At 37.1% G+C, this 27,907-nt stretch overlaps 2 protein-coding genes across 23 annotated transcripts in view; one reads left to right on the top strand and one right to left on the bottom strand.

Annotated features, from left to right (window-relative positions):
- The window catches only part of Marchf1 (membrane associated ring-CH-type finger 1), a 1,027,787-nt gene extending 1,013,046 nt beyond the window's left edge, over positions 1 to 14,741 (top strand). For all 21 annotated transcript variants that reach the window (XM_087216905.1, XM_087216904.1, XM_087216913.1 and 18 more), the window contains one exon: positions 103 to 14,741. In XM_087216905.1, the coding sequence (XP_087073031.1) occupies positions 103 to 401 (299 nt within the window). In that variant the 3' untranslated portion in view covers positions 402 to 14,741. The remainder of the gene's footprint in view (positions 1 to 102) is intronic.
- Tma16 (translation machinery associated 16 homolog) lies at positions 8,932 to 27,824 on the bottom strand. Of its 2 annotated transcripts, XM_004848235.4 has the most exons (7): positions 27,664 to 27,824; positions 19,641 to 19,747; positions 17,412 to 17,449; positions 16,022 to 16,106; positions 14,811 to 14,959; positions 11,683 to 11,725; positions 8,932 to 9,976 (listed from the first exon to the last, which is right to left on the bottom strand). In XM_004848235.4, the coding sequence occupies exons 1-7, from the start codon at positions 27,664 to 27,666 to the stop codon at positions 9,793 to 9,795; spliced, it is 609 nt and encodes a 202-aa protein (XP_004848292.1). In that variant the 5' UTR covers positions 27,667 to 27,824; the 3' UTR covers positions 8,932 to 9,792. The 2 variants fall into 2 exon arrangements, with proteins under 2 accessions (XP_004848292.1, XP_021116873.1); XM_021261214.2 differs by lacking the exons at positions 8,932 to 9,976; positions 11,683 to 11,725 and adding an exon at positions 12,157 to 12,293.
- Positions 27,825 to 27,907: the final 83 nt, after the last annotated feature.

Here is a 27,907-nt window from a genome sequence, read left to right as displayed (position 1 = left end):
AATATAATTTAGCTGGCAGGTATGTTCTTTTGAAGGGACCTTAAGAAAACTACCAAATCCATTAACGACAACTTGGTGATAACATTCTTTTTTATTTTAAAGGTGTCCTTGAATGGCCATTTTGGACAAAACTGGTTGTGGTGGCCATTGGCTTCACAGGAGGTCTTGTCTTCATGTACGTACAGTGTAAAGTCTACGTTCAGTTGTGGCGCAGGCTGAAGGCCTACAACCGTGTGATCTTCGTGCAGAATTGTCCAGATACTGCCAATAAACTGGAGAAGAACTTCTCATGTAATGTAAACACAGACATCAAAGATGCAGTGGTCGTGCCTGTATCACAAACAGGTACAAATTCACTACCAACTGCAGAGGTTGCTCCTCCAGAAGTTATACCAGTTTGATGGGACTAGTTGGGAGTTTCTTCACCCAAGAACATCTTTGTAGCCTTCAGCCACTACAAATGACAGATGTGATCCTGCATTATTCACTCCTTTTATCTCCTGCTTCCCTTACTGACTTATTTTTCCATACTTTGCTCAAAAATGAAAGGAGGAAAAGAAAATCAAATGACTCATGAAGGAGCCTAAAGGACGATATGGAAACGTGAAGCTTGCTTGAGAATGATTTCTAAGACAATAAAGAACCACTGGTACAGGGAATGCTTTTAGGCAATGATAAAAGATTAAATGGACACATGATTTTCTTTACAGCAGCAGGGGAAAAGTTCAAGAATACAGACTTGAATTGCAATGTGTATTTCTTCTTAGGGCCTTGTAAAGTTGCCTATTTCATGTGGAAATAACAAACATATTTGGTTTTAAGCCTGAAATTGTCTGCATTATCCTTAAGTCATAGTGGAAGCAAAGTTGGAGGATGCGTATTTTGATATACAGATTTTTATGGCTATAGTGGAGTCTGGTTATTTTGACAGATGCATGTTTTAAAAATGGATGCAACACACATGTAAAGATAGTAATACCTGGAATTACATTTAAATCATGAACAAAAGACTTTTAGAGAATGTTTGGGTTTAATTAGCTCTGTTAAGTACTCACAGAAATTTACATCAATTATCAGGTCCTATATTTTATCTGGTTCCTCTAACCCAATGTTTGCCAACAGAAACAGGACACTGGCTACGAATGTGGGCCACAAATATAAATTTAAAATTTCCAAGTAACCCTGTCAGAAAACATAAAAATAGGTAAATACTATTTTTGATCATTTAAACACTATAAATCAAGTTATTTCAACATGCCACCAATGTAAAAAATTATAGAAATTGTTTTTGAACCAAGACTTCAAAATCCAGTGTGTACTTCCTAACACACCTCAACCTGAATTAATTCTATTAGACAGTATAACTGTAAAATGTGAGAGTAAGCCTCTGCTTCATTTAACTCTGAATATTCTAAAGCAGCCGCTTAATTCATTTCTTTATGTCAAACTTTCATTTAAAGGGCATGATTTTAAAAAGCACTAAAGTAATCAAATTAAGTATCCTGGATTGAAGAATGAGATGAAGTTACCATTTCTCTAAAGGGGAAAAACCCCACAAAAATATAGAAAGAAATCTGCCTGTAGCAAGTTGTTTGCTACTATGAAGCATTTATGATAGGGAAGTAAAATTAAATATTTTTGTTATTACAACAAAACTGTAAAGCTTTTTTAATCCATGACAGTCGAGTAATTACAACGAAGAATGCAGATCCTATTTTTAAAAACTGACAGTATTTACCTTGCTCAGTTAAGAAGCAAAAATATTCAAGAGTCTACAAGTAACAAATTGAGTTATTTAGGGTTGACATTATTGCATTCTTTACATATTCATATAAAACTCGAGTGTGAATGACACTGCAGTGAACTACATTCACAATTGTAGATAGTACAGTGGCATAGTACGTAGATAATTTGGCAGGGGCCTGCTGAAAGAAAGGTGTTCTACATTTTTTAAAAGGTGATTTTTGTTAACTGTCATATTTATTATGGTGAAAAAGGCAAGGATGGCCATAAGAACCAAAGCATGGTTTATCACACTGCACAAATTTGGGTATCACATTAGTGCACTTTGTAATTTTCAATGTGTTTGTTCTTCACAGATTATCAAAGGGAAAAAAGTAACATTTTAATGAGAAAGACAGTGTGGATATTAGTGGTGGTTAACAATGGGTCCAAATAGTCCCATTCCTAGAAATAAAGCAAAGGTAAACAATGTCAAGTACGTGTGTGTGTGTGTGTGTGTGTGTGTGTGTGTGTGTGATGTACTCAGGCATATATGCAAGAAAAAATTTTAAGTTGTTTAATTGAGAAACAAAGGTTTAAAATTCATCTTTCTTTTTTTTTTTTTATGGTTCTGGGGGATCGAACTCTGGTCCTCGCACTTGCGAGGCAGGTGGTGGAACCACTAAGCTAAATCCCCGGCCCCTAAAATTCATCTTTCTTAAAAATTGTTGTAGGGGCACAGAGTAAAGGCACAGGAAAACAAAACTAAACTGGACCAAAAATGCAACACAATTAAAGACTTTAAAGTCATTTAAAAAGAATAAAAGAACTTCAAAATTTGTATTAACTTCTCAGATTTCCCTTTTAAAGATTTAAAATAAATACGAGTTTGAATAACAAAGCTCTGGCTGATTTAACCATGGTACCACACTTAAGGGATTAACAGTCCTTCATCTTTCTAGTTTACTTTTTCTAAGCCATTTTTCCTGTGGTTTAGCAATGGCAACATATTGTCTATGAATATTCCTGAGGAAAAAGTAGCTACCAGCAAACAAAGAAATATCGATTACTCTTTTTGTCTGCTTTGGAAGACAAAGGATTATTTAACCTTAATTACCACGGAAAATACTGTTTTAAAAGTAAGATAGCTGAGTGCATAGCTCATTTCACAGTGGGAGATGATTGGCTAAAAGGAAACCTTATTTATCAAAGGGTATACTTAAACCTAAGAAAACATTTCTAAAATGAAAAGCAAAGATAAGCTTTGCTATGTTAATAATAAAAGATAATGGTGTTCTTAAACTACCAAAATTCTCACAAAATTACCTTTATAGGCTTTGACTTTATTGAAATGAGAATATAGCTCCTGAACAGGATTAAAAGTCAACATTTAATTCTATTCTTCTGACCTTTCAAAACCCTAAACTGAATTTCATTTTTAAAAAATCTATTGCAGTAAAATTTTCATTATAAAGCTTTCCTGCAATGAATGTTTATGATTTAAACAATGTGAAATGACCATATTCATTTAAAATCTAATGTTAATTATTTTTTTAAATTTCGAGTAGCAATGATACATTTGTCCTTTCAAAGAATAAAAATATTTGCCTTCACGGCAGTGCTTTTTGGTGGACTGATTTACCTCTCAGAAAAACTGCTCTATAGGACATTATTTTGAAGTATGCTTACCTGCTCCTGTAAGAAATAAAATGGAATTGAAACAAAGGACTGAAATTGAGGAATGCACTTAAAAATCTTGGCTGTTCAAAATAACAAGAAAATGTAACAAGAAAATGTGCTATTCATACCATAAACCATAGGCACTGATGCTATCAGTTTTTTTAACTAAAGAGCTGTCACTTTAGTTGCAGAAGGTTAAAGATTACATTACAAGGGAATGAAATTTCACATTTTTTAAAGTGAAGATGGAAATGCAAAGCTTATGCTTTTATATGAAAACAAAATAAAAATGGGAAAAATTTTAAGTGATCCCAACCTGGGATACGGCAATGCAGAATTTGGAGTCTTTCTCACAATGCCCCAGCACTAAATCTCATTCAGAGCTGCTGTTACATGTGACAATAATCCCAGAGATGGTCTCAGTTACACTGTTTCTTGTTTTGCACAAAGGCCTCAGTACCCTTAAAACATCTATTTCTTTGGCTGGAAAATTAGTTTATCAGCCTAAGGACATCATTAAGAAAAATTATAATGGGGGTGAGGTGGGAAGGTCATTCCATCTGTCAGATACAATTTACCTTTCTTTGCCTTGCCAATGAATATTTTGGAACAAAGTAGAGATCTTTAGGCAGTATCATTATTATTGCAGTTTTTACATAATAATTCTGTAAAAATCATACCTTAAGATGAAAACCTTTTTTCTTTACTTAAATCAGCCCAATGGTGCTATTTTACATATCAATACAGATGAAAGGAAGTACTGTTATTTTGGGCTGCAGTGTTTCCTCCATGTCTGAACAAGCCCATTTTGAAATTGGATATTGCATTGAAATGAAGAAAAAATTATTTTAATTGTGTGCAATTTTTGAGATTGGCATTTGTACTTTTTTTAGTTTTACCTAATTCTCTTTCATTAACAATTTACTGTTTGTGAATAATGTGTGCTAAGACAAACTAAGGAAAAGAAAATAATTATCTGTGAAAGACTTTGTATATTAAACAAGTGATCCAAATCGTGGCTGTAGTTTCTATACTTTTTGCTTAACCTACTGGGATTTCTACATATTTGTATCTGCACTTTAAAGTCCTGGATTACAATGTTCTGAGTTTCTAAGCCGGGTCTGAACATATTTATAAACTTTTAAGGCAAACATGCTGACTAGCCATGGACATTATGGAAAAGGACAGATTCATTAACCAATGGAAATAATGTACAGACTTTCAATACTTTAAAAAAGTTTAAGTAACATCATAATGTAATCTACAGGATTTTCCATGAATAAGATTTTTTTAAAAAGTATAATAGAATTATTCTACTCAAGAGATGAAAGAATATAACAATTTTTCTACTCAGAGATAATAAATGCATGGATTCAGGTAATTTCATGGACAAAACATTAAGATATGGGAAGCTCATGGTCATGTAGGAAGTTTAGAAATAGCAAAGAAAATGTTCCTTTCCAGAGCTCCGACTTCTAAACCTGAAATCAGGGCAAACGGAGTACCTAGAAGCCTTTCTACTACACTGCTCATTCTAAAAGCTCAGAATTTGCCAGAGTTGGGAATCTACTCACAGCCTTCCTCCAAATTTCCTACCCCAAATCACAGAATAACTCCTCCTCACTATATTTCAGCTAAGAATCCTAAGCTGAGCGACATAGCCAACGAGACTTCCCAGGAGTGAGGGTGAGAGCAGAGGCCTCCAGCCAGGCCCAACCTGCTGCCTGCCTTTTTCTCTGCCACCCCTGCTTTCTGAGTGTAAAGGAATTGTCTTGGGTCACGTATAAAATATGTAAGTAGCCAGACCTCTTTTATTCTTTATTCTAACATTTTAAAAAAAGGAGAGAATAAAAAGTGGGCCACAGGTTGGACATGACTGGTGGGGATAACTTTCAGGCTCAGACCTGAAGAGGGAGAGAACTGTCACTGTCAGCCATGCCAAACTCAGAACAGGCAGAAGGAACAGGAAGCGCCCAAGTCAGGAGTGGGAAACGTTAAGCAAGGGTGACAGATTTGGGCAGTAAAGAAAATAAGCCCTTATTAGAAACAGTTTACTTACCCTGTCTGCGAAAGCTGGACAGACAAAGGTGCCATCTTTCCTTCCATATGTCTGCCCCAAGAAGACAAAACAGAAAGCAGCCAGATGACATGATAATGCAACCTAAGAGGAAGGCACCTGTTGCTGAGACACTGACTCCAAGCAGTAAGTGCCTACCTGTAGCTGTAGCCTGAAAGAACTTGAGATGAAAAGTCATACTTGAACATAACCTGGAAGGTAATGGCAAACTATTCCCTTGTCTCAGAAAGATCACAGGGCATTATTCCAAGGTTGAGGTGAGCTATAACAAAGCTTCGTCTAAGTGGTATATAATCATCAGGGTACAGGGAAAGGGAAGAATAGTGGCAGGAAGACCAGTTAGAAAGCTACTGCATGTAGGACAGGCAAGACGTGGTGGCTCCTCAAGGTAAGGGTGAAAAGTAGAGATAGCTTAACATGAACTGACTTGACCTCCACAGAACCAGTAACACTTGCTTATTAAATTACAGTGGAGGAGGGCACAGAAGAAAGGGAAGAGTCAAGGAAGATTTACAGGAAGATTTCTGGCTGGAGAAATTACATGAAAAATTTAGGTGAAAAATCAAGGATTCAGAGAAGACAACAGAAAGTGGGATCCAGGACTCAAGTAGGAATGTTTGTCCTTGAAAGGAGAAAAGATACTATATTCATTACATTGAGAGAAGAGAACAATAGTTTTTATTTTTATCAAAGATATATAAAAAGCCAAGAGTTGACTGTTGAGTCTAGAATTCAAGGGCAGTTAGAAAAAACAAAAAGTAGTCAAGTAGTTATCTCAGACTTAGAGAATCTAACAAAGAAACAGTAAGACCACTCAGCAGTATTGAGAATCCAGCTGGGACAGAAGGATGCATGCGAAAGCAGTCTTTTGACCTTCAGCAATGTTCTGTTGCCTGAGAACAGAAAGAGACAGATAACTGATACTTGCTTTATAGGTTTTGAAAAACAAACACTGAACGTTACTTGTTCTGATTTATGCAGAATCAGGGGCAAAGGTATGAGGACATATACAAGGGGGCCACTATAAACTCTGAGTCTTCTTGGGACAAGCAATCACCTGAAGACAGAAAATAGATGGATAATGAGAATTTCCAAGAAATAAGGGAGAAATGTTTTGAAGCTGGCGTACAGCAAACAGGGTGTCTACCCAATCTCCTGCTCTTGAAATACACAAGAACAGAAAGAAAGGGGAGAAAAAGATGGTCTCTTTAACAAATGGTGCTGCAAAACCTGGTTACACACATTCAGGATGAAAACAGATCCGAATCTTCCCCTCTATACTAAAATCAAAATGGATCAAAGACCTAGGTATTAAAACAGAAACACTGAAATGCTGGAAGATAAGGAAAACACTTGAAAATATAGTCATAAGACATAGGCAGGGTCTTCCTGGACAGAACTCCAATAGCACAAGAAATAATAGAAACATCAATGGGATTAAATTACAAAGCTTCTATATAAAAAGGGAAACAATCAACATAGCGAAGACATAACCTATAGAATGGGAAAAATATTTTGTTAACAGCTCTTCAAATAGAGTATTAATATCTAAGATATATAAAGAATTTAAAACAAGAGACTCCCCCCAAACAAAAAACTCAATCAAAAAACACAAATGAAAAAAATAGACACTTCTCAAAAGGAGTACAAATGTACATTTAGTACATGATAAAAGGTTCGGCATCTTTAACCATTAGGAAAATGCACATCAGAACAACTCTGAGATTCCATCTCACTCCAGAACTATCAAAAACTCAAAAAAACAACAAATGCTGGTGAGGATGTAGAAGAAAAGGAACTGTTCTATAGTACATTGCTGGTGGGAATGTAAACTACTACAACCACCATGGAAATCAGTGTGGAGATTCCTCAAAAAAATAAAACTAGAAATTCCATTTGACCCAGCTATATACTCCTGGGTATTTTTCCAAAATAGTTAAAAAGACATACTACAGTGATATACAGACAGTAATGTTTATAACAGTGCAATTTACAATACCTAAACTATGGAAATAGACTTGATGTGCAGCAACAGACAAATGGATAAAGAAAATGCAGTATATATAAAAAATGGAGTACTATTCAGTCATAAAGAAGGGTGATTTTTTTGAGTTGTATGTAGGAAAATTGATCTTTTTTGGGGACCAGGGATCAAACTTAGGACCTTGTGCTTGTGAGGCAGGCATGGTGCACGGAGCTCAATCCTCAGCCCGGAAAATGGATCTTGACATCATAATGCTAAGTAAATCAGACATAGTTTATATGAGAAGCCCAAAATATAAATAAACTGAAGAGTAAAATAAAGGAGAGCTGGTAGGAAAATAGGGAGGTAGATTTTTTTTCAGGGATAGGGAAGAGTATCAAAGGAAGGTGGGAAAGGGGAGGGGAGGGAAGAAAGGGGATCAAAAATGATCAAAATCATATTTATATATATAAATTCCCCAAAAGAATGTAATTATCATACATTGCAAACATAGATCAATAAAAAAAAAAAAAGAAAAAGAAGAATAGAAAAACCTATTTGAGGTGAACACAATCCAAAAGGGAAACTTATGTCAGTTAAGCAAGTAACCTGGATATTCCAAGCAGAGAATACAACTGTCATTTAGCTGGTCTGAATTTAGAAATGTATTATTGTTTGTTTTTTTGGTACCGGAGATTCAAGTCGGGTCCCTGCGCTTGTGCAGCAGGTGGCGAAACCAGAGCTAAATCCCTGCCCTAGAAATGTATTATTAACCCACATCCATGGAGGTCAAGTTCACTGGTTTAAACAAGGGGTCAGCACACAACAGGCAAATCAGTCCAGGCTATAGCCTGCTTTGTAACTAAGAATGCCTTTTACATTTTTAAAGGCTGATGACACACACAGACACACACACAAAGCAAGTTACCTTTACTTGGTTTCATGGCCATGGCCTGTAAAACAGGTATGTGACTGACCTAAAAAGAGTCTAGATGAAGACAGTACAAGTCATACAGAAAGAACATATTCTACAGGCAAGGATTAAAAACATCACTCTAAGGACAAGTTGTCTCTTAGGCTATTCTGGCCCTGCCAAGAATGATATTATTATGGTCCGAAATACCTGGTAAATTAATTCATTTAGCAAATACTTATCTGGTCCAATTCCTAGCAGTACAGCTTGTTAGTTACATTTCTTGCACTCACCTTAGGGAAAACAAACAAATATTTGAGGGAGATGGTAGTTTGCTATTTTGACAAGTTATTCAACTACAGTTTAGGTGTTTAAATATCAGACCAGATAAAGTAATTCTGTCTTTACTGGAGAACTATGCTTAAATTTTCACAGATATTTTGAGACACTACATGAACATACACACAGAGAGGAAATTTTCCAATAATTAAAAATATGGGAGTTTAATAAATCACATTTTAACAAATATTATTGAAGCATAGTTATTGAAAATTAAATAATTGGAACTTTAAGAAGTCATAGAAATAAACTTTATTTTTAATTTGCAGAAGTATAAAAGTTGTAACACTTTGTATAAGTTGTTAACAATTTAGTTGATACCTAGTTAATCTCACACAGCATTTTTTCCTTTTCTTGAAAACTTTTACTTGCATCCTTTAAAAGACAGACTAACATATATTAGCATTTAGTAGATTATTTGAAGAGCAAAATTCTAGAATATTCATGCTTGTCATGGTACTTGAAATATGTTTATTAATTTAAGTCATGTATCTCAGCAGTAACAATTATAATCATTAGTTCTCTAACCTTTGGGTCTGAATAAAGCCTATCACTTTTCACAATGAGAAAGCAGAAAATAATATAATAATCAAATGGAGCTCGCCTGAAATCATTTAATTCTCTTGGGCCTTTAAGAGACAGGGCCTGGTGGGATGTCATTATGGGACCCTTTCATTTTCTGGCTTCCTGTCTTGCCATGTGATCTTTCCCTCTCTTGTGCCCTCCCACCACTGCGATAACCACGCACCATGACGTGTAGCAGCAAGAGGAGGCCTCACCAGAGCCAGCACTGTGCTGTCTAGACATTCAGCCTCCAAAACCATGAGCTAAATAAACTTCTTTTCTTTATGTTATCCAGCCTCTGGTATTTTGTTATAGTAATGAAAAACAGAATATATTTTCTACTTTAGCAACAATATAAATGAAACACTACTTTCATTTTTAAATAAAAATTACAACACCATATTTGAAATTGCAAATGTGATTCACATTATGAGAGAATGAGTTAAACAGCAAATACTAGATAATTATTTCTCATGAGTAATGAGTGTGACTTAAAGTTCTCATATTACTTATTTTCAACTCAAGTAAGGACAATTAGGCCACAGAAGTCATTTCTTCATCCGAGTCACTTGATTTGCCTTTTAGTTCCAATTGCCCTAAATCTTTGTCTATAGTTAAATTCTGAGTTTTCTTCTTGCGCTTCTTAGCAACTGCATCATTCGCACAAAGTTTTCTCATTTTAATGTTTGGCAATTTCTTCAGATCCAAATCCCATTCCCTAGACAAAAGACAGAGTGTAGTGTTGGCAGGAGTTGAAGTGAAAAAGAAGACAGTCAATATGCAAAACTGAAAGTAGCAAAAGAAAGTTTATACATTTACAATAGATATTAAATGCACTAGAAATAAATAATACAGATGAACTAGAAAAAAACCTAACATCCCAAGAAGTCAGGCTTACTTTTTCTATACCTACTGCATTTCTCTCATTAATCTACACAGCAATACCTGCACAGGGAATTCCACTACTTTAAAACTTCAAAAGCAAACAGGAATATTGGGCAGAAGTGACAAGAAGACTCTGTTCCCTTCCTTTTCTCTTCTTGACTTGAGTATATCTACTGTGCTACATGTACTTCTTGAGACACTCAGAAGTAGGAACTGTCCCATCCTCACAAATCTCCAAAAGGCACAGCTATGGTCTTTCTTTTTATACACAATGATACACTACAGTTGAGTTGCAGTAATCAAATAATTGCTATTCTTATAACAGAAAATGTTCCATTTTTCAACTTCAATATATTCTGTTGTTCCAGAAATCTCGGAAAGAAGCAGACAGAGACACAGAATTCAGGTAAAATAATAGAAGTTCTACTTGCAAGTGGGCAGGACCACCAGAAACCCATCTGGTTAGTATCCAAGCCTCTTTGTTCAGTGTTTCCTTTTTATATTCTTTTTAGCCATTATCTCATCCCTAGTGGTCTTTGATGTGTAAATACAATTCCAGTTCCTATTTATAAGTTACAGACACAAGACAGGCACATATACATTGTAAATTCACCCAGCCATTGCAACTTTGTTAGGTTAATGAAGTTACCTGGTAACCATCAATTTAAAGTCACCTTAAACAAATTATGGGAAAAGCAAATCTTAAAGGAACACATCACTTATTTTGCTTCTACAACTATCTTAATAGTCAATCTACTAAGTTATCTAAAAGTTTTCCCTATCACCATGACAATTTATGCTCAATACTTTAGGAGCAACATGAAGACTTTTGAGAACCAAAGTAACCAGCAATACTAACAGACCATACTTATCTCTTCTGACATTCTTTGGAAGAGGCAGACACTCCTTGTTTCAGAAATAAGGAGTTCATTTTACATCTAATTATGTCTGGATTTAAACTGACTTAATTTCAATTAAGAAAAAGTTTCAGACCCATTAACATGGTCTAGTTAAGACCAAAATGATTAATAAAAAGACTTCTCTAAAGACAGACAATCTGTTTGAAAACTAAAAAACTAGAAGCCTACTTACTGTGGTCTCCTTGGTTACAGGGCACAACCAGAGACCACCAGACCAAGGAGTTCTTAAGACTTAACTCTCCCTGGCTCACTTCCTGTTAACCACCTCTTCCAAAAGAAGGAGCTGCAAAACGCTCTGAGGAGGTGATGCTGAGCCATCATGTCTATTATTTTATCTCTTAAAAAAACAAAAAGAACTGAGAAGGAATAGCAACACCTTTAAATACTAAAGTATTTTAAACAATTTTGAAAAAACAAAGGGTACACTTCATCTTTATTGTTTCAGTATATAACAGAAGGTGTTTCAAATAAATGCAACTGTGGAAATTCTTACATTGTCTAGTAAAAGAGAAAAGGATAAAAGAAATCTGATTTTCTTTCATCTCTAATGTTTACAAAAAAAAGAACCTATGCCTCTTGCATTTCATTTACAACTTCCAGGAAACATTGAGACACTCACCTAAAGGTTTTCAGACTACTTGCATGTAAAATGTCTGGAATCTCTGGGGAAAAAAAAAAAATTTATAGCCATTGGCAATTTTTCTACATTCTATCATTTTATAGTTTCTTCATTTATTATCTCAGAAACAACAAATAACAACTGACACCAAGAATATCCAAAGGAAAAGAAAACTGTGAAGCATTGTTATACTTAGCATAAAAAGTTTGGCAAGTACAAAGAGTTTAGTAAGGTGACTTAATAATGCTATTAAAAATAAATTCTAGTATAAAACTTGTGAAATAAAACAAATGAATCTATTAAAACATATCAGGGTGCTTTGTATTTTTTCTTGGTGAAAAGTATAATTTTTTCAAGCAATAACACCTAACCTTGACATGATAAAGGGTATCTGAAGAGAGCAAAGATTTAATATTTTTTAAAGTATATTATTCAAAATGTGAAAAAAAATTTTTAAAAATAGGTATTCCTTACCATGATTGGAAAGTTTATCATAAGCTAATGTGCATGATCATACTGTTGAAGCACAGATCCGGTCAATGTGAGAAATAGATGATACAACTGCATACTGACTTTTCCAATGGCTTCAGAAAATACAGGAGTATGAGGGACTGGATATTAAAAAGGTGTATATTAAGCACAAAAAAAATTTTAAAAAGGAAACCTAATAAAATGAGTCAGAAATAGTTACACCATGTGGGAGGTTGTTCATATTTAGTCTTCTTAAAATCTTATCAAACAGAATTGGTGACAATTTGTCCACATGTTTCTATACACTTGTGAATTAGGGCTCATAAATCTTTCACCAGACATTCTTTGATTCTGGAAGAAACACTGTGGCAGAACTGGAGGAACACTGATATGAGCTGTAGTACTAGATCTGTCACAAATAATCATTTTATTTGAATGTGCTATTAATTACTGGTAAAATTAATCCAGCTGCTACATGTTGAAAGTCAACGGTGAAAGGCTGGGCGCTGCTGTAATGGTACAGTTGAGACAAAGGTAGCTTGACCTAGACACAGGGTGGTAGAAGAGAAAGCCACCAGATTCTAAACGTATTTTGCTGATGGGCTGGATGTGGACTATGAAAGTGACTCTAGGGTTTCTGATCTGAGCAAAAGTGCAAGTGCTGATACCACTGAATGAAATTGCTAACTGATAAGAGGAGCAAGTTTTAGGAGAAAAGCAGAATTTTGCTTTTTGACACAGAGTTTAAGAAACTCAAGCTTGGTAATTCAAGGCTGGAATTTTGACTTTGGTCATTGTCAGCATTTAGATGGTAAACCTATGGGATTAAATAACTTAAGGGTGGGTGTAAATAGAAAAAAAGAAACTCAAAGATAGGGATGTAGGCCAACATTTAGTTTATGTTATGGTTTAGATCTAAAATAGCCCCAAAATCTCATGTGTTTGGATGGGGGGGTCTATTAGGCATGAAGTTGACAGTGCTGTTAGGAGGAAGAGGCAGGACCTGGAAGGCTCTCCCTGGCTCCGCCCATTGTTTTTTGCTTCCTAGCTGCCTTGAAGTAGGCAGCTTTCCCCTGTGACAGGCTCTTTCTGCCTTGCAGCCAGCATACTATGGACTGAAACCTCTGAAAGCTGAGAGCCAAAACAAACCTGTCCTTTATATTGTGGGTGCTAGGTACTGTGTCTCAGCCAAAAGAAAAGCGACTAAGGCAGAGAAGGATTCAGCTTATAAAACTGCAAAGCCATTCATGGCCAGTGAACTAGGAAGAAAGCTAGAAGAGGCCAGGGTCTTCCATACTAAATCATACTGCAAAGAGAAAACGAATTGTTATCTGCACCAAACCCTGTAAAGGGGTGACTGAGAGCTCATGCTCAGAGAGCAACTACTTGTTTTAGCAACTTAAAGGTCATCAGTGACAAGTATTTTTGGTTGAGTGGTGGAGACAAAGTCTAATTAAATGGTTTCCAAATAAACACAAGGAGATGAAGACCACAGCATAAATTTATACTCTTAGAAGGTGACAACAACTTGGGTGAAAAAGGACAGAGGACTGGCCGAAGCTTTTTGCTACCCTCTTGTGTTACATACTGTGTCAGGCACTTTCACGTTCACTTTCAAACAACCTAGAAAGTGGGTATACTATTTTATTTTTATATGGAAGAAAACAGACCTTCGATCCTGTTATAGAACTTGCCCTCAGTTATACAGGAAGCTGGGACAAAAGTATGGCTCTATCTAGTTCTAACACCATTCTCTGTTGCTTTTAGTTAAGAAACTCACTTCTTAGGAATGAAAAGCAACCGCCATCCATTTCGGAATTTCTAGTACACTCGTAGAATATTTCCTTAGATGCTATACTTGTGTACTGCTTTTATCAAAACTTGAAAAAAATTAGTTTGCCAATAAATATTTCCTTTAGTATATTTTCCAAGCAAATCTCCATTAACACAAATACCCACAAGGACTTGGCAAAGTATATGAATGAAGGAGGGGCCAGGACCATGACAAACTTTAGGATACAGGAGATTATCCTGCCAAATCATCCAGTTCTGTAAGGGACACCAGGAATCTGTAGTTTTCAGTTAAAATTGTCAGGCTGTTTTCTTTTTAAGGACAATTAGTAAGCTAATCAAATGCTATATGCAGGCCACGTAGGTTTGGGTAGCTACCAGTTTGTGGCTAAGTCTTAGTATCCTTTCCTATTAAGTGATTTTCTTCAGATGATATTGCCAAACCAATAACATACTTATTTTTAGAATTCAACATGCTACAATGCCAAGAAAATAATTTTGATTTCTACAGTTTTTCAAGAATGACTATAAATGTGAGGAAGTAGAGCAAGAATTACAAATATGACAAGGACAAAATATCTACTCTAAAGAAACAGAGATGTGGTTAAACACTGGTAAGTAATAACCTCACAATAAAGCAAATCAGGTACATATTGAAAAGTAAAACATTATATCCCATGAGAAAACTGTAACTCCCTCAAAATAGTTTTGTTGGGAATGCAGAGGGAAAAATGAATCCAAGTTGGAAAGGAAACCAAAGGAAGAGAATCAAGCTAAATCAATAGAATAAAATTAAATCTTTGATATGAATTACAAAGCTGATACCACTGTGTATTTAAGAAAGAAATAAGCAGCAAAGAACACACCAAGGCCGTAGCCTTCATATTGCTGTCGTTCACGCTCCATTGTCTGCTTGATGACTGTCTCCCGGGCTTGGTGGCGCCTTCCCTGCCTGTCCTTGATGCTGTTGTGTAACTCAATCTGCTCCAGCTCACTGCTGAATCGATTTAAATACCTGAAATGTATGAAAGCGATTTGAGTTACAAATTATTAGTTCATTTGAAAATTAACTGCCAAAGGTCCTCAGACCTCTTTCCACCTTCCCTAGGTAACCTGACTATTTTCTTAACCCTGGTGCCCACATGGCCTGCTGTTTGCTCACCTGGGAACCCTCACATTCAGTCACCTACCGGACTTCTCCATTTAGATGTCGCCTGGTGGCTTCACCAACCTACTCCACCTCTTGGGCTGCCTACCTCAGGAAGAAATACGACCATTCATCCACCTGACGAGTGAGGTATACAGTCATCCCCTCCTTGACTCCTCTCTCCCTTTTACTCTACATTTAAGTTTTCACTAAAGACTGAGACTTCTACCTTCCTAGTATCTCTGGCATCTTTATTTCTCTTCATACTGCTCTTAACTTCTTTTGCCTGGACCGCTGCAGGAGCCTTGTAACAGTTTCCAGGCCAGGACCGTAGCTACTTCTCAGTGCATTTTCCTCACTCTCAAAACTGTGACTTTCCTAAAGTTTAAATATGCTCATCTTAGGTTCCTGCTACTAAAGTCTCTCACAGCTCCAAATGTCCCTGAGTAAGACCCACACTCTTAGACTGACACCTAAGATCTTCCCTAAGCCAGCTGTCACTTATTTTACCTGCCACACTTCCCTCCTTGAATTTGCTATTCAGACATGTTATATGTTTGGAAGGTCACTACATGTGTCACCTTTGCTCTCACCTTTCTGAGCCTTTTAGACACTGTTCTCTCATGCCACTGACTCTTCAAATTACCTTACCTAGATCTGCTAAGCCTTAGCTGTGAGTGCTAGTGTAAATGACACTTCTCCCGGAACCCTTTCCAGATCCCCCAAAACTGAGTTAAGTACCACCCCCAGGCCCAGAAAGATTGGAAACCCATTACAGGGGCCAAGCCAGGATACGAATCCAAAGTCTTTTTGGTAAGAAAGCACATTTGCTCCTCTACAAATATAGAGCAGAGCTTTAAATATCTCCCAAGAACTAGGTTGAAAAATTCCCTTTTCTGACTCTTTGCTCATAATATGCCTACTGTTTACCTTTCAATTAATTCACAAGCGTCTTTCTTTGAATATCTCATTTTTTGGGGATCCAGCTCATTTTGAAACCACTGCAGTTTTTCACCTATAAACAAGTACCAAGACATTTTAGCACTATAAGTCATCCGTTAAGCAAAGAAGTACTCATTATATCAACATCAATATGCTTCAAACAACCAAAATTTACTTCCATGTTAAATATAAAGCTTTGTATGGAGTCAAAGTAATCTGTCCAGAGCCATAAAATTAAAAACATTTAAGCATAAAATGCTAGCAGGTATTGTGCAGAGAGCTCATTAGTAGCAATGACAATGCATCCTTATGAGCAACGCTGACCACTGGGGATAAATTCAGTTAAATTTCTCAATATTATAGATCAAAAATGGCTCTACCCAGCATGAACACACCCTGCTTAGAAATACCGTATTAGTACCTAATGAAAGATTTGAGATGAAGCTTCAAATACCTTTTACATTAATTTAATAATAAGACCTAATAGTCACTATTTTTTAAATTTCAGCCTTGTCAGTAAGTTTACTAACAATAAATTTGACCAAAAAATAAGACACTTGTGACACTGAGACTAAAGTATATCTACATTATTAAACATGAATTATTCTTTCTGTAATACTTAGGTCATTCCTATAGCCTGGATCTACAATGCCCACAAGCCTGTGCATTAAAGACTTGAGAGGCGATGGAACTTTGAAGGGATGAGGCCTACTGGGAGGTCTTAGGTCAATCGGGGGAGGCCCTTGAAAAGGCAACATAAGAACTGTGGTCTTGTCCTGCCTCTCTGCTTCCTGGCTGCTATGAGACAAGCAGATTTGCTGTAGCAAGCACTCTCTGCCATGACGTGCTGCCTTGCCACAGGCCACGGGCAACACAGACAACCACTGACTCAAACCTCTAAAGCTGTGAGCTTAAACCTCTCTTTATAAACTGATTATCCCAGGTATTTTTTACAGTAATGGAAAATGAACACAGATATAATCCTTCATAATCTTAATGGTTAGGAAGCTAGAATTAAACTTCAGACAGATGTAAATATGTATGCAGACAAGCAGATAGATTAGTATAAACTAGTTTCTGGAAAACTCAACTGGGAATCATTAACATTATTTAGTCTCAAAGTTTATTGATTTGGTTCATTTTGTTGTTTTAATCAAGTCTGATAAAAAATACTACTTTGATAGGACTGGGGATTTAGCTCAGTTGTTCCAGCGCCTGCCTCACAAGCGCAAGGTCCCAAGTTGGATCCCGGTACCAAAAAAAAAAAAATACTACTTTGATAAAAAGAGTATTTCACTAGGAGAATTTAGAAAAAATTGGTATAAGGCAAAAATTCACTATACTCTAGCCAGAATTTCAAATGACCAAACTCACTTACCAATAAGGTTGAGACGTAAAGCCTTTTCATTCTTCAATCTCGGAAGAAAATTTGTATATATGTTAGGAAATTTCCAAAGCAAGTTTTAGAAATCTGTCAAAAACAACAAAAGGAAAAACTGCCCAAAGAACTTAAATTCAAACATTATTCTTTTACACTTATAAAAGTAATTGTGAAAACAACAACAAAAATGGAATACTATGTTTTTCTTTCAAATCACTGGAACAAAATGTCATTAGAAACACTTTTAGCTTTTTAATGATGAAGGAAGCTTACAGAACTAGTTCTGAAAATTCAAATGAAATCTTGATTAGACTATGAATGTACAAATGTGTTCTGTAATATGCAGAATATTTATGCAAAAAACAGTGATGAATACTCTGGAAAACAGTGCTGCCACCAAAACCAAAATGCACTACTTTCATCTTTTAAACTTCAAAGCAATGAAAAGTATGATTACTTTTCATGAATTTGAAAAAAATTATAACAAAGAAAAGAACTTCCTTTAGACTCAGAAACAGTGTAGGTAACATGTCTCCTGTTGATATTCTGCATACTTGTTAATTCAAAAGATCACTGGATACCTTCACCAGATGTTACACCAGGCCCCAGGAACACAGCAATGGACAAAACTCCACTGTCTCTGTTCCAACAGTCTAACATCCAGACCTGAGGTCTGCCAACAGCAGAGAGAAAGCAAAGCCTGTCTATCAAGTTCAGCAGTGAATGAAGTCCCAGAAAATATCTTGAACGTAACCTGGTAAGATCCTGAACCTAGGGCCGGGGATTTAGCTCAGTGGTTCTGCTGCCTGCCTTGCAAGTGCAAGGACCCGAGTTCGATATCCGGTACCAAAAAAAAAGAAAAAGGAAAAAAAGATCCTGAACCTAAAGTACCCAGTTAAGTGCCACTGGGATTCCCAGAAACTGTTTTTGTTCTAAGCTAACAAACTAGTACAATTTCTTACGAATCAAAAATGTCTATTGGCTGCTATTTATTTCTAAGAGCCACAGGTATCCGATGTTTAAGTTAAGTCCTACTGGTACCTTCTGTATCATCTGATGTACAGCTGTTCCAACTGTCTGGGTGTGCTGTCACCAACTGTCTTCTGAAAATATGCAACTCAGCACGTTTGTTTTATTAGAAGTACTGCTCTATCGCAGGAAGTCAGCACCACTTTAAGATGCTATTTGTGACCATGATTCCATTTAAAGTTAAGTATAATTCATAGTCACAGATGCTGCTACTCAAAAAACTGTCTGCTACAGTAGGACTACACCTATGGTCTCATAGCCATAAAATATGTTAGACACAACTAAAACTTTGGTTCTTATACCATGACTTTTGTTAAGATGGTGGTTTTTAAAAAAATATATGAAAAAAAAAGGGAAGCCCTTGCTGGTTTAGAACACTGCCCAAGCAGAAAAACTGATGCCTTTCAATTCCCTTCTATTAAAATAGAACCCTTGACCAATAACAGAACTTCCAAAGGGCAAGGTCTATGAGATTAGTATGTTGTTCTGTTTTTTTCTTCCATAATGTTGATTCTATAAATTAGCATATAAAACTCTGAATGTATCTGACAACATACAAGGATTCTAGGCTCAACATCACGAGTAATCACCATGAACGAAAGCAGTTTCACTTGTGGGATCCTCCTCCTTTCGAGTCTCTGCATGGTGGAGACCTTCTAGACTCCTTGGCTGCCTTCCCATTCCTGTGTTACTCCTTAGGTGATCTTAGCCACTCTCATGGCCTGAAATCCCATAGGCTGCGGACAGTACCCTAATTTTTGACATCCTGAGCCTATCCTCTGAATGTGAGACCCAACATATCTCTTCATTCTACATTTCCTCTTCTATGGAAAACAGGCCCTTAAATGCACAATATGTGTCAGCATACCTCCCTCCCTCTCATGTCTCAGCTCTCTGTAACTTCTTGAGAAGCCTCCCATGACTATCCTAACAGAACCTCTCCTACTTTCCCGATCCCATAATCCTTATTAATTTTTCTTCTCTGTACTCATCAAAATGCTTTTAACTTTACTTATATGTTTTAGGTAAGCTCTATAAAAGTAGAGACCTTGTTCAGTTTTTCCTTATTATAGAGAACATACTCAATTAATATTTGCTAAAGGAAGAAGACAGAAAGTTAAAAGTACATGTTTGAAGGATAAATGGATATAAGGGCTTTTCATCAACGCGTAATGCAAGTGGCAAAAAGATACTTACTTTTCCTTCTTTTCTTGTTTGTGGGCCTCTCTTGTAATTTGTGTAGCTTTTCTACTATATGGGTGGATGATTTTTTTTTCTGTGCTTTTTCCCTTTGGTGCTTTAGGCTAAAATGTAGGAAAACATGGCATATATTATCAGATACAGTACATGACTCTGGTCACAAAATTTTCTTTTGAAATAAATTTCAAGAACTATAATAGAAATACAGTGAACCAGAAATACTAACAAAATAAAGACATGGACAGAGTCAATAAATTCAACTCTTCAACTGTTCCATCTTCCAAGTAGGTACAGAAAAGACTCTCGGCTGGAAATGTAAATTACAGTTAAGAAGATTAAGGGGCTAGAGAAACGTTAAGTTATTGCTGGGAGTCTGACTACAGAAATTGTACACGGAAGACAGTGGCCAGTCAATCAAGCAGGGTCAGAGCTGGGCTTAAGGTCTGTGGAATTTAGGAATAAAAGAAGCTATCTCAAAATCAGCATATCCAAATGAGAACAAAATATTTTCCCACTCAAGCCTTAAAGCAGTTAACTAGGTCACAATTCATTTAGTCTTCCAAACAAGATATCTCAATCATTTTTAAAAATTTCTTCACACTCATCTATCCTATCCCACTTATTTTATTTAAGAATCAGGTACAGCCCTCTGTAATGGAAATTTCAAATAATAACAACTTAACCTAAATAAAGTTTAGTTCTCTCCAGTTAAAAGTAGGAGCTAGAGGCTCTGTTCACCAAAGCCCTTTGGATCCATACTCCTTCTATCTTGTTGGGCTACAGCCTCCAAGACAGAAGCTTACTGCAAGATGGCCCAATATCAGGTCTACTGTCCAGCCAGTGAGAAGCAGAAAAGAAAACATCAGAAGGCAAACTCCTTCCCTTTAAGAACATGATCTGGGGAGTTGTAGATTCTTTTGCTCACATCCCACTCACCAAAACTTAGTCACAGTGTTTATTTAATCTCTGAAAAAGAAAATTCATTACTATAGAAAAAAATATATTAGGGGATAGCTGGAAGCCTCTAACACACCTAATCCTCAGAAAGGCCAGCTGTCTATAGAATCTTCTCTTCAAAATTACTGTCATTTACCTTAACTCAGTCCTCATGATTAGGGTGTCCACTGGGTTCTCCCTGCTAGTCCTCTTTCCAAAGAATCACGGAGTGGCTCTTCCTATAACACTAATCCAGTAAAACCCCTCTGTCTGCTTAAAGAGCTCTGATTGCTTTGAAATCTTTAGCATAGAAAAGCAATGTACCTCCAACTTGCTTTTCTAGCACTATTTCTCATGTTGCTCCAAAAAAGATCCTTCATCTCACTCTTACTGAAATTCAGAACACAGCATGGCATTCCTAACTTGTATTTTGACTTTTTTGGGACATGGTCTCACTATGTAGTTAAGGCTCGCCTTGAACTCACTATGTAACCCAGGCTGGCCTCAAACTCGAAGTTATGCTCCTGCCTCAGCTGCCTGAGTGCAGAGATTACAGGCATGGGTCACCACACCCGGCTCCTAACTTCTTGAGACTGCATTTTTGGGCACTTTTGCCTGCAAAATCCTTTCCCTCTGTTGTCCTTTGATATGATGCAGCTCATCGCTTCTCGGCCTTTTGGCTAAGTTCAAGTGTGATACGATGCAGTTCAAAATCACTTCCTTTTTAAAGCTCTCTAGGCAGGATTAAAATGGCCATCAATTTCTCATTTATATATGCATTCCTATAAAAAATATTCACTAAACACCATGCTCACTACTTGATAAATCTGACCCGAGAAGCGATGTCTAAATTTGAAGCCCAAGGGATAACTGAAGTTGCCTGAAGACAAAAGCAAATAAAGTAAAACCATCCTAAAAATACAGCAGATGTATTCTTTTGTCTTTCTGAACACATGAGGGTTGGTGATGGAGGGACAGACAGGATGTGGGCAAAAAATTCTTTGAATATAGTCTACCTAGACAACAGAAATCAAATTAAAACTTTTGCAACAAGTGGCAAAAGTTAGACTGCCGGTAAGATGGCATCCAAGAAAGCCCAACACTGGATGGTCACACTGTTGCATAATCGCCTCTCTTTCAGTGTGGGACAGAACTACTAACTCACTCTAAAGAACAACATTCAGTAACATCAATTCCAAAATTAGGTTATGAGAGGCCTGACTTCTATCTCTCTTGCTTTCTTGTTCTCACTTGGTTCCTCTGATGCAAACCAGGTGCCACGTAATAAGCTGCCTTCTGGAGAAGCCCATGTGACAAACATTTGGGAGACTGCTTCTAGTCAACACTCAATAAAAAACTGAGGTTCTCAGTCCAACAGTGCAGGAAGAGCTAAATCCTACCAAGAACCGTATGAGTGAGCTTGGAAATGGGTCCTCCCCATGTGTACTTACAATCACTGTGACAGTTGGACTGATAACCTTGACAGAGAGGACAGGTATGTGATGTTTGGCTCGCTTGGCTTGGACTCACAGAAATTGAGATAACAAATGCTATTGCTTTAAGGCACTCAACTGTAGGAGAACCTGTTATACAGGAATGCGTAGATAACTAATGCAAGATCAAGAAAAAGCAAAGGTGCACTCTTTGAAAAGTTATCTTAGATTCTACACATCATAACAAGTAAAATGCTTTAAAACAATGAAAAAAGGTCACAAAATCAAAATGGGAAGATGCTAAGACTTAACTGAGGTTACAAAGTTACGAGGTTTCAGCAGTATATTTAAGTCTACAAAAAATTCCTTTGAAGACTGAAAAACTTTCACTAGAAAAAGTTTGACATGCTTTGAGTGTGAAAATGTCCTCACAGCTTCCGAAGATTTCAGTTGAAGAACTTTCAAGACTTAGTACAAAGAAACTACAAAGAAACTGAACTTATATTCTGACTCAATTGGCACTTATGATTCCTTATAATTTATTTATGAAAATCTTGCCCCAAGGCAGGCTATTAATATACAATAAAACACAGAAATACACAGTTAAGATTTACTATACTTCAAAACATTTTCATATTTTTTCAGTAGAACATGAAAAATTTAAAAACTGCTTCAACAGGGAGAAACGGAAGTAAAACCCTCTCAACAAAATATTTCTCTGCTAAGTAGTAAAACTGTAGCTCAAACTCACTTGATAAGATGAGCTTATTTCTACTTAAATTAACCGCTCCTACAGGAAACCAATTTTCTATCATGTTGGCCTAGCACTGAAAATAAGCAGGTGCACAGGTTACCTAACAAGAAAAATGGCAGTTTAAAGCAGCTCTCTGATAACTAAGACCACACCACCACACATACAGGTTAATACTGGATTAAAAAAGAAAAAGTCCCAAATTTCTTTGACACTGGAATATTTTATTAGTAATTCTGCTTATATAACTCCAAAAGTATCTTACCACAGAGAAGAATGACTACTTCTCAAGCTAAGGTTAGAGCACTGAACGCACAGATGTTACTAATAAAACTTTAAAAGTGATATTAAGTAGTGAAATAAGGATCTGATAATAATTCACCCTTTAGATCACAGAAACTTCATTTTGCTTTTTTGTGGGGGAGAAGTAAATCTGTGTGTTCAGATTTTTGAACAGTATTAAATACTCCAATGACTCAAAAATATAAATAAAATAAAAAGCATATGAATCTCTTAAAAATGTAGTATATCAGAGCCAGGGATTTAGCCCCACTTGCCTCACAAGTGCAAGGTCCTGAGCTCCATCCTCAGTACCAAAACAAACAAACAAACAAAATGTAGCATATCATTCTGTATTTCAATTAGGTTCATAAATCCATTTAAACAACAAAATAAAATCACGTGGATTCTAGAAACAAAGATTTTGTTTTAAATCAGAAAAAGGTATGTCTACATAATAAATCTACACATTTAAAAGTAATTACATAAACATATAAAATTCCACATAGAACGTATCATAGACCAAGTCAAAATTTCAATACTTATTTGCAACACAAACATTAATTCCCTTAATATAACAATGTTTTAAGGTTAGTAAGATCACCAAACTACAATTAAAAACTAAGAATACATCTAAGTCACAGAAAGAGTAAAAAATGTTTAAGGGTTTGAAAAGATGTATGCTTTAATTTAAAAGAAATGTAAGGTAAAACTTTAATAAAATAGAGCAAGGTTTAACTACCAAGATAAAATTAACATTCCATTAGCGAGGCTGTGGGTGAGTTAGGACTCTCATAAATCAATGATGTACAAAATGGTGGTCTTCTAGAAAGCAACAGATCCCATCAAGGTAAAACTGGCATGTCTTTTCACCAAAGAATCCTACTTCTATTAATTTATTCTATAGACATATTTGCACATGTACTGAAAAAAAAAAGTAATGCAGCAGCATTACAGTATCTGGAGTAGCAAATGAAATGAAAGTTCATGAGAGATCTGGCTAAATAAATTTCAGTAAAAGCAAGTAGAATAGTAACTTTTTTTTTTTTTAAAGTTAAGTGTTGCCAGGCATGGTGCCATATGCTTAATCCTAGCACTCCAGGAGACTAAGGCAGAAGGGCCCAAGTTCAAGACCAGCCCAGGCAACTGGAGACCCTGTCTCAAAATTCTAAACAGTTAAAAAAGAGATGAAGTATAGCTTGGTGCAAAGGCCCTGGGTTTAATCATCAGTACTTAACTAAAAAAGTAAAATTTTGTCTCAGTTCAATTTCTGTAACAATACCTGAGAATGGGTAATTTATAAAATTTTGGCTCAGTTTTGAAGGCTGCGAAGTCCAAGGTCAGATACCTCATGGTGAGGGCCCTGTGCTGCTTCCTAATGTAGCAGGAGTCAGAGGGGGGAGAGAGGACACACATTTAAAAGGCATGGCTCAGAGCAGCGGTAGTGAACCTTGGCATGGTGCCACCACGGTGGGCACATACGGCACTCTGTCAGCATGTGAATCAAGCTGCCCCAGCAACCAAGCATGGGACAATAGTTATTTTTTCTAAACTAGAATTCATGTTTAATGACAGTGTTGGCACTATGCAATAAATTTAAGTGAGTTTTAGATTGCAGTTTGGACACTTGGCCTCTAAAAGGTTCACCATCACTGCCCTAGAGAAAAGGGTACTGAATCCTCACAGCTAATCCATTCCTGTGGGAAAGGCATGAATTTACACGAGGACTCAACCCCCATGACCCAAACACCTTCTTCTAGGCCCCTCTTCCCAACACTGCCTCATTGAGCAATTAAGGACCCAACAAATGAACCTCTGGGGACACACTCACATCCTGGCAAAGAGGTACCTGTATACACTTACATGGACTGGTATCTTAAAACCAGGTAGGACAGAAACAGGAAGGGACACAGGAATGTATCTTCTATATTACTTATAAGAAGGATTAGAGGAGATACATATATATATATGCTGCTACATGAATATGAACTATTTCAATAGGTATGAAGATCTGATAACAATGGTTAATTGTCAGTGAAACGGGGCATCAGGCAACAGAGTTAGAAGAAGCCTTACTTTTTGTTTTAGGCAAAATAATGCACTGCCCCATCCCCAAAAGATGTCTGTGCCCTAATTTCTCAGAATCTGTGAGTATGTTGCCATACATGGCAAAAAGGACTTTGTAAGTTGAAGCAAAGGTCTTGAGGTGGAGAGATCACCCTGGATCACCCATGTGGGCCCAGGGTGATCCTTAGAGTCCTTACAAGGAGGCAGCAGGACCACCATCAGAGGAGACGTGACCTTCTCTGGAGGATGATGTGAAGATACTATGCTACTGAAAGGAGCCAAGACTCAGGAATGGAGATGGCCTCTAGAAACTGAGAAAAACAAAATCATGTTAACAGATCCTTCACTATAGCCCCTTAAGAGAAGACAGCTCTGGAAAGACCTTGATTTTATCTCAGTAAGCCTCTTCTTTTGGACCTCTAGAAAAAGTGAACCTCTGCAGTTTTAAGCTACTAAATTTATACTAATATTTTACAGCACTAAGACAAAATTAATACATTTTTCACAGATAACCTGTTTTTGCTGTTTTTAATCACATGTAATATTGTTTCAAAAAGGGCATACAAGGTAGAGTTGCAAGAATAATTTTATTTTTTTAGTTTTCCTAACTTTTAGAAGCAACTTTTCACTAGCAGGCAATGCAATTGAAATTTTTAAAGTTTTTAAAATTTCTTGCTGTAGATAACAGTTCCTGTCATGCAATTTGTACAAGGACATTAATGGTTAATCACATGTATAAACTCGATAAATTAAGAGTTAATAGGGCCAGGGATTTGGCTTAGTGGTTCTGCCGCTTGCCTTGCAAGCGCAAAGGCCCGAGTTCGATCCCTGGTATCAAAAAAAAAAAAAAAAAAAAGAGTTAATAATGGCACATTTTTAATGGCTTATAATCTAGCTAGTGAGGAAAAAAGCATATTAAAATCCTATAATAATAGGCCAACATAAAAAAGGAGTACGTGTACATCCGTGAATGCCTAGTAGCTACAAAGCACAAACCAAACTTAAAAGCACCAAAGATTCTTTTCATGTGGCTGAATTAAGTATTGCTATCAGAAAATGATACGAACTTGCTGAGCTCCAGGAAAGATTCACAATATGAGAACATAAATGAACAAAGTAACAAAAGTGAACAATTAGAAGTTGTATCCTGCTATATATACTTCTACTGATAACGGTAATAACAACACTAACATTTACAAGTGTTTGGACACTGGGATGAGTACTTTATATTTAACTTTCACAATTCTATATGTAGGTTTTAGTTACACAGATCAGAGGGTTAAGTTATTTCACCAAGATCACAGGTACCAAACTAACTGAGGCTACACTTTGAAATGCAATCAAAGAGGTTGCAGAACTACTGGCACTGTCATACCAAAAACAAAACAGCAAATAACAACCCAGGGCCAGAAATGTGCCAGTGAACATTCATCATATGTCACTCATTTTTATACGTCACTATGCAACATATTTCTACTATAAAGCCAGATAGATTACAAAGGGCTAGAAATCACACAAGCAGGTGACAAACAAAACTGAATTTACACAAATACATGCAATTTAAATCAGGACTATAGATAGACAAGAAACACAGAAATGATGGGCATACATACAACAAAAAGGGAAAAATCAAAAGAGAAAGGACAAAACCTTTTTTGGCCAGAGTATCCTAACTTTTTACCAGATTATAAATTTATTTTAATGTTTTTAATAAAAACATAACTGGGTGGTATATATTCATTATTCCTTAGTGGATATACAACGTATTCCTATTCAAGAATGATTCTTAAGAACACAGTAAGAGGGCCAGGGATTTAGCTCAGTGGTTTCGCCGCCTGCTGCGCAAGCGCAAGGACCCGAGTTCGATCAGTAAGAAAAGTAAGAAAAAATAAGATACAGTCTTGTGATACAAACGTAAGTACTCACTGTAAAGAAAAAGTAATTATAAATACAAAGTTTAGATCCTGCTTAACCCTGGAAGGTTCTTGAAGGTTACAAGTTCAAGGCTTTCAAAGGCTGTATCACGTTTTATTTTCTAAACTACATGTTTCTTACACTACTAATCTCTACACTTCAATGTGTTTTAGGGACAGTCTTTTCTGTCTACTCTAGGAGAAACGTCTCCAATGCCTCGGCGGGAACGGGAGGCGGCCGGGGGGGGGGGGCGGAGGCAGCGACTGGGGAGGGCACGGGTCACCGAAGGGAGGCGGAGGCGACTGCGCCCCACAGAGCCGACCCGCAGAGGGGCCCAGGGCTGCGGGACCAGCGCCCCGAACTTCTGCCGAAGCCCTCACGGAGCTGAGACAAGGCGAAGGCGCGGGCTTTCTCGGAGAAGGCAGTGACGGGGGAGCCGAGCTGCGTACCAGCGGAGGCGGCTGACTGCACCACAGCCCCGTGATGCGGCTGCCGGGCCGGGACCCGCAGCCGCTCGGACCCGCGCTGCCGGAGCGCGCTTACCGTCCGCCCCTCGCCAGCTTCCCGACACCTCCCACCCTCCTGCCCCACCGCAACCCTCCGGGGACAGCCAGCGGTCGGGGAGCGGGAAGGTGCCTACCATGGTGACGTCCTGAGGGCCACAGGGAACCTCTGCACTCCAGACCCCACAGGCTCACAGCCCCGAACTGCAGCTCTCACTCCCGCTCTCCAGCCCAACACACTTGGAGCCACCTACGCCGGGAAGACCAGACCGGAAAGGGAGGGGCGGGTGCGCCGCTTAAAACGTCCTCGGAAACTGAGGCCTCGTCTTTTTCTTCCGAGCTGAATTTTTTTTTTGTATTAAATTCTTTTATTGGTACATT

Source organism: Heterocephalus glaber, unplaced genomic scaffold, assembly GCF_053883595.1.
Source record: "Heterocephalus glaber isolate CG9 unplaced genomic scaffold, H.glaber_assembly_v1.0 deba00001460, whole genome shotgun sequence".
NCBI classification, from domain to species: Eukaryota; Metazoa; Chordata; class Mammalia; order Rodentia; family Bathyergidae; genus Heterocephalus; species Heterocephalus glaber.
The sequence above is the reverse complement of the archived record's forward strand: the minus strand, read 5'-3'. Positions and strand labels throughout refer to the sequence as shown.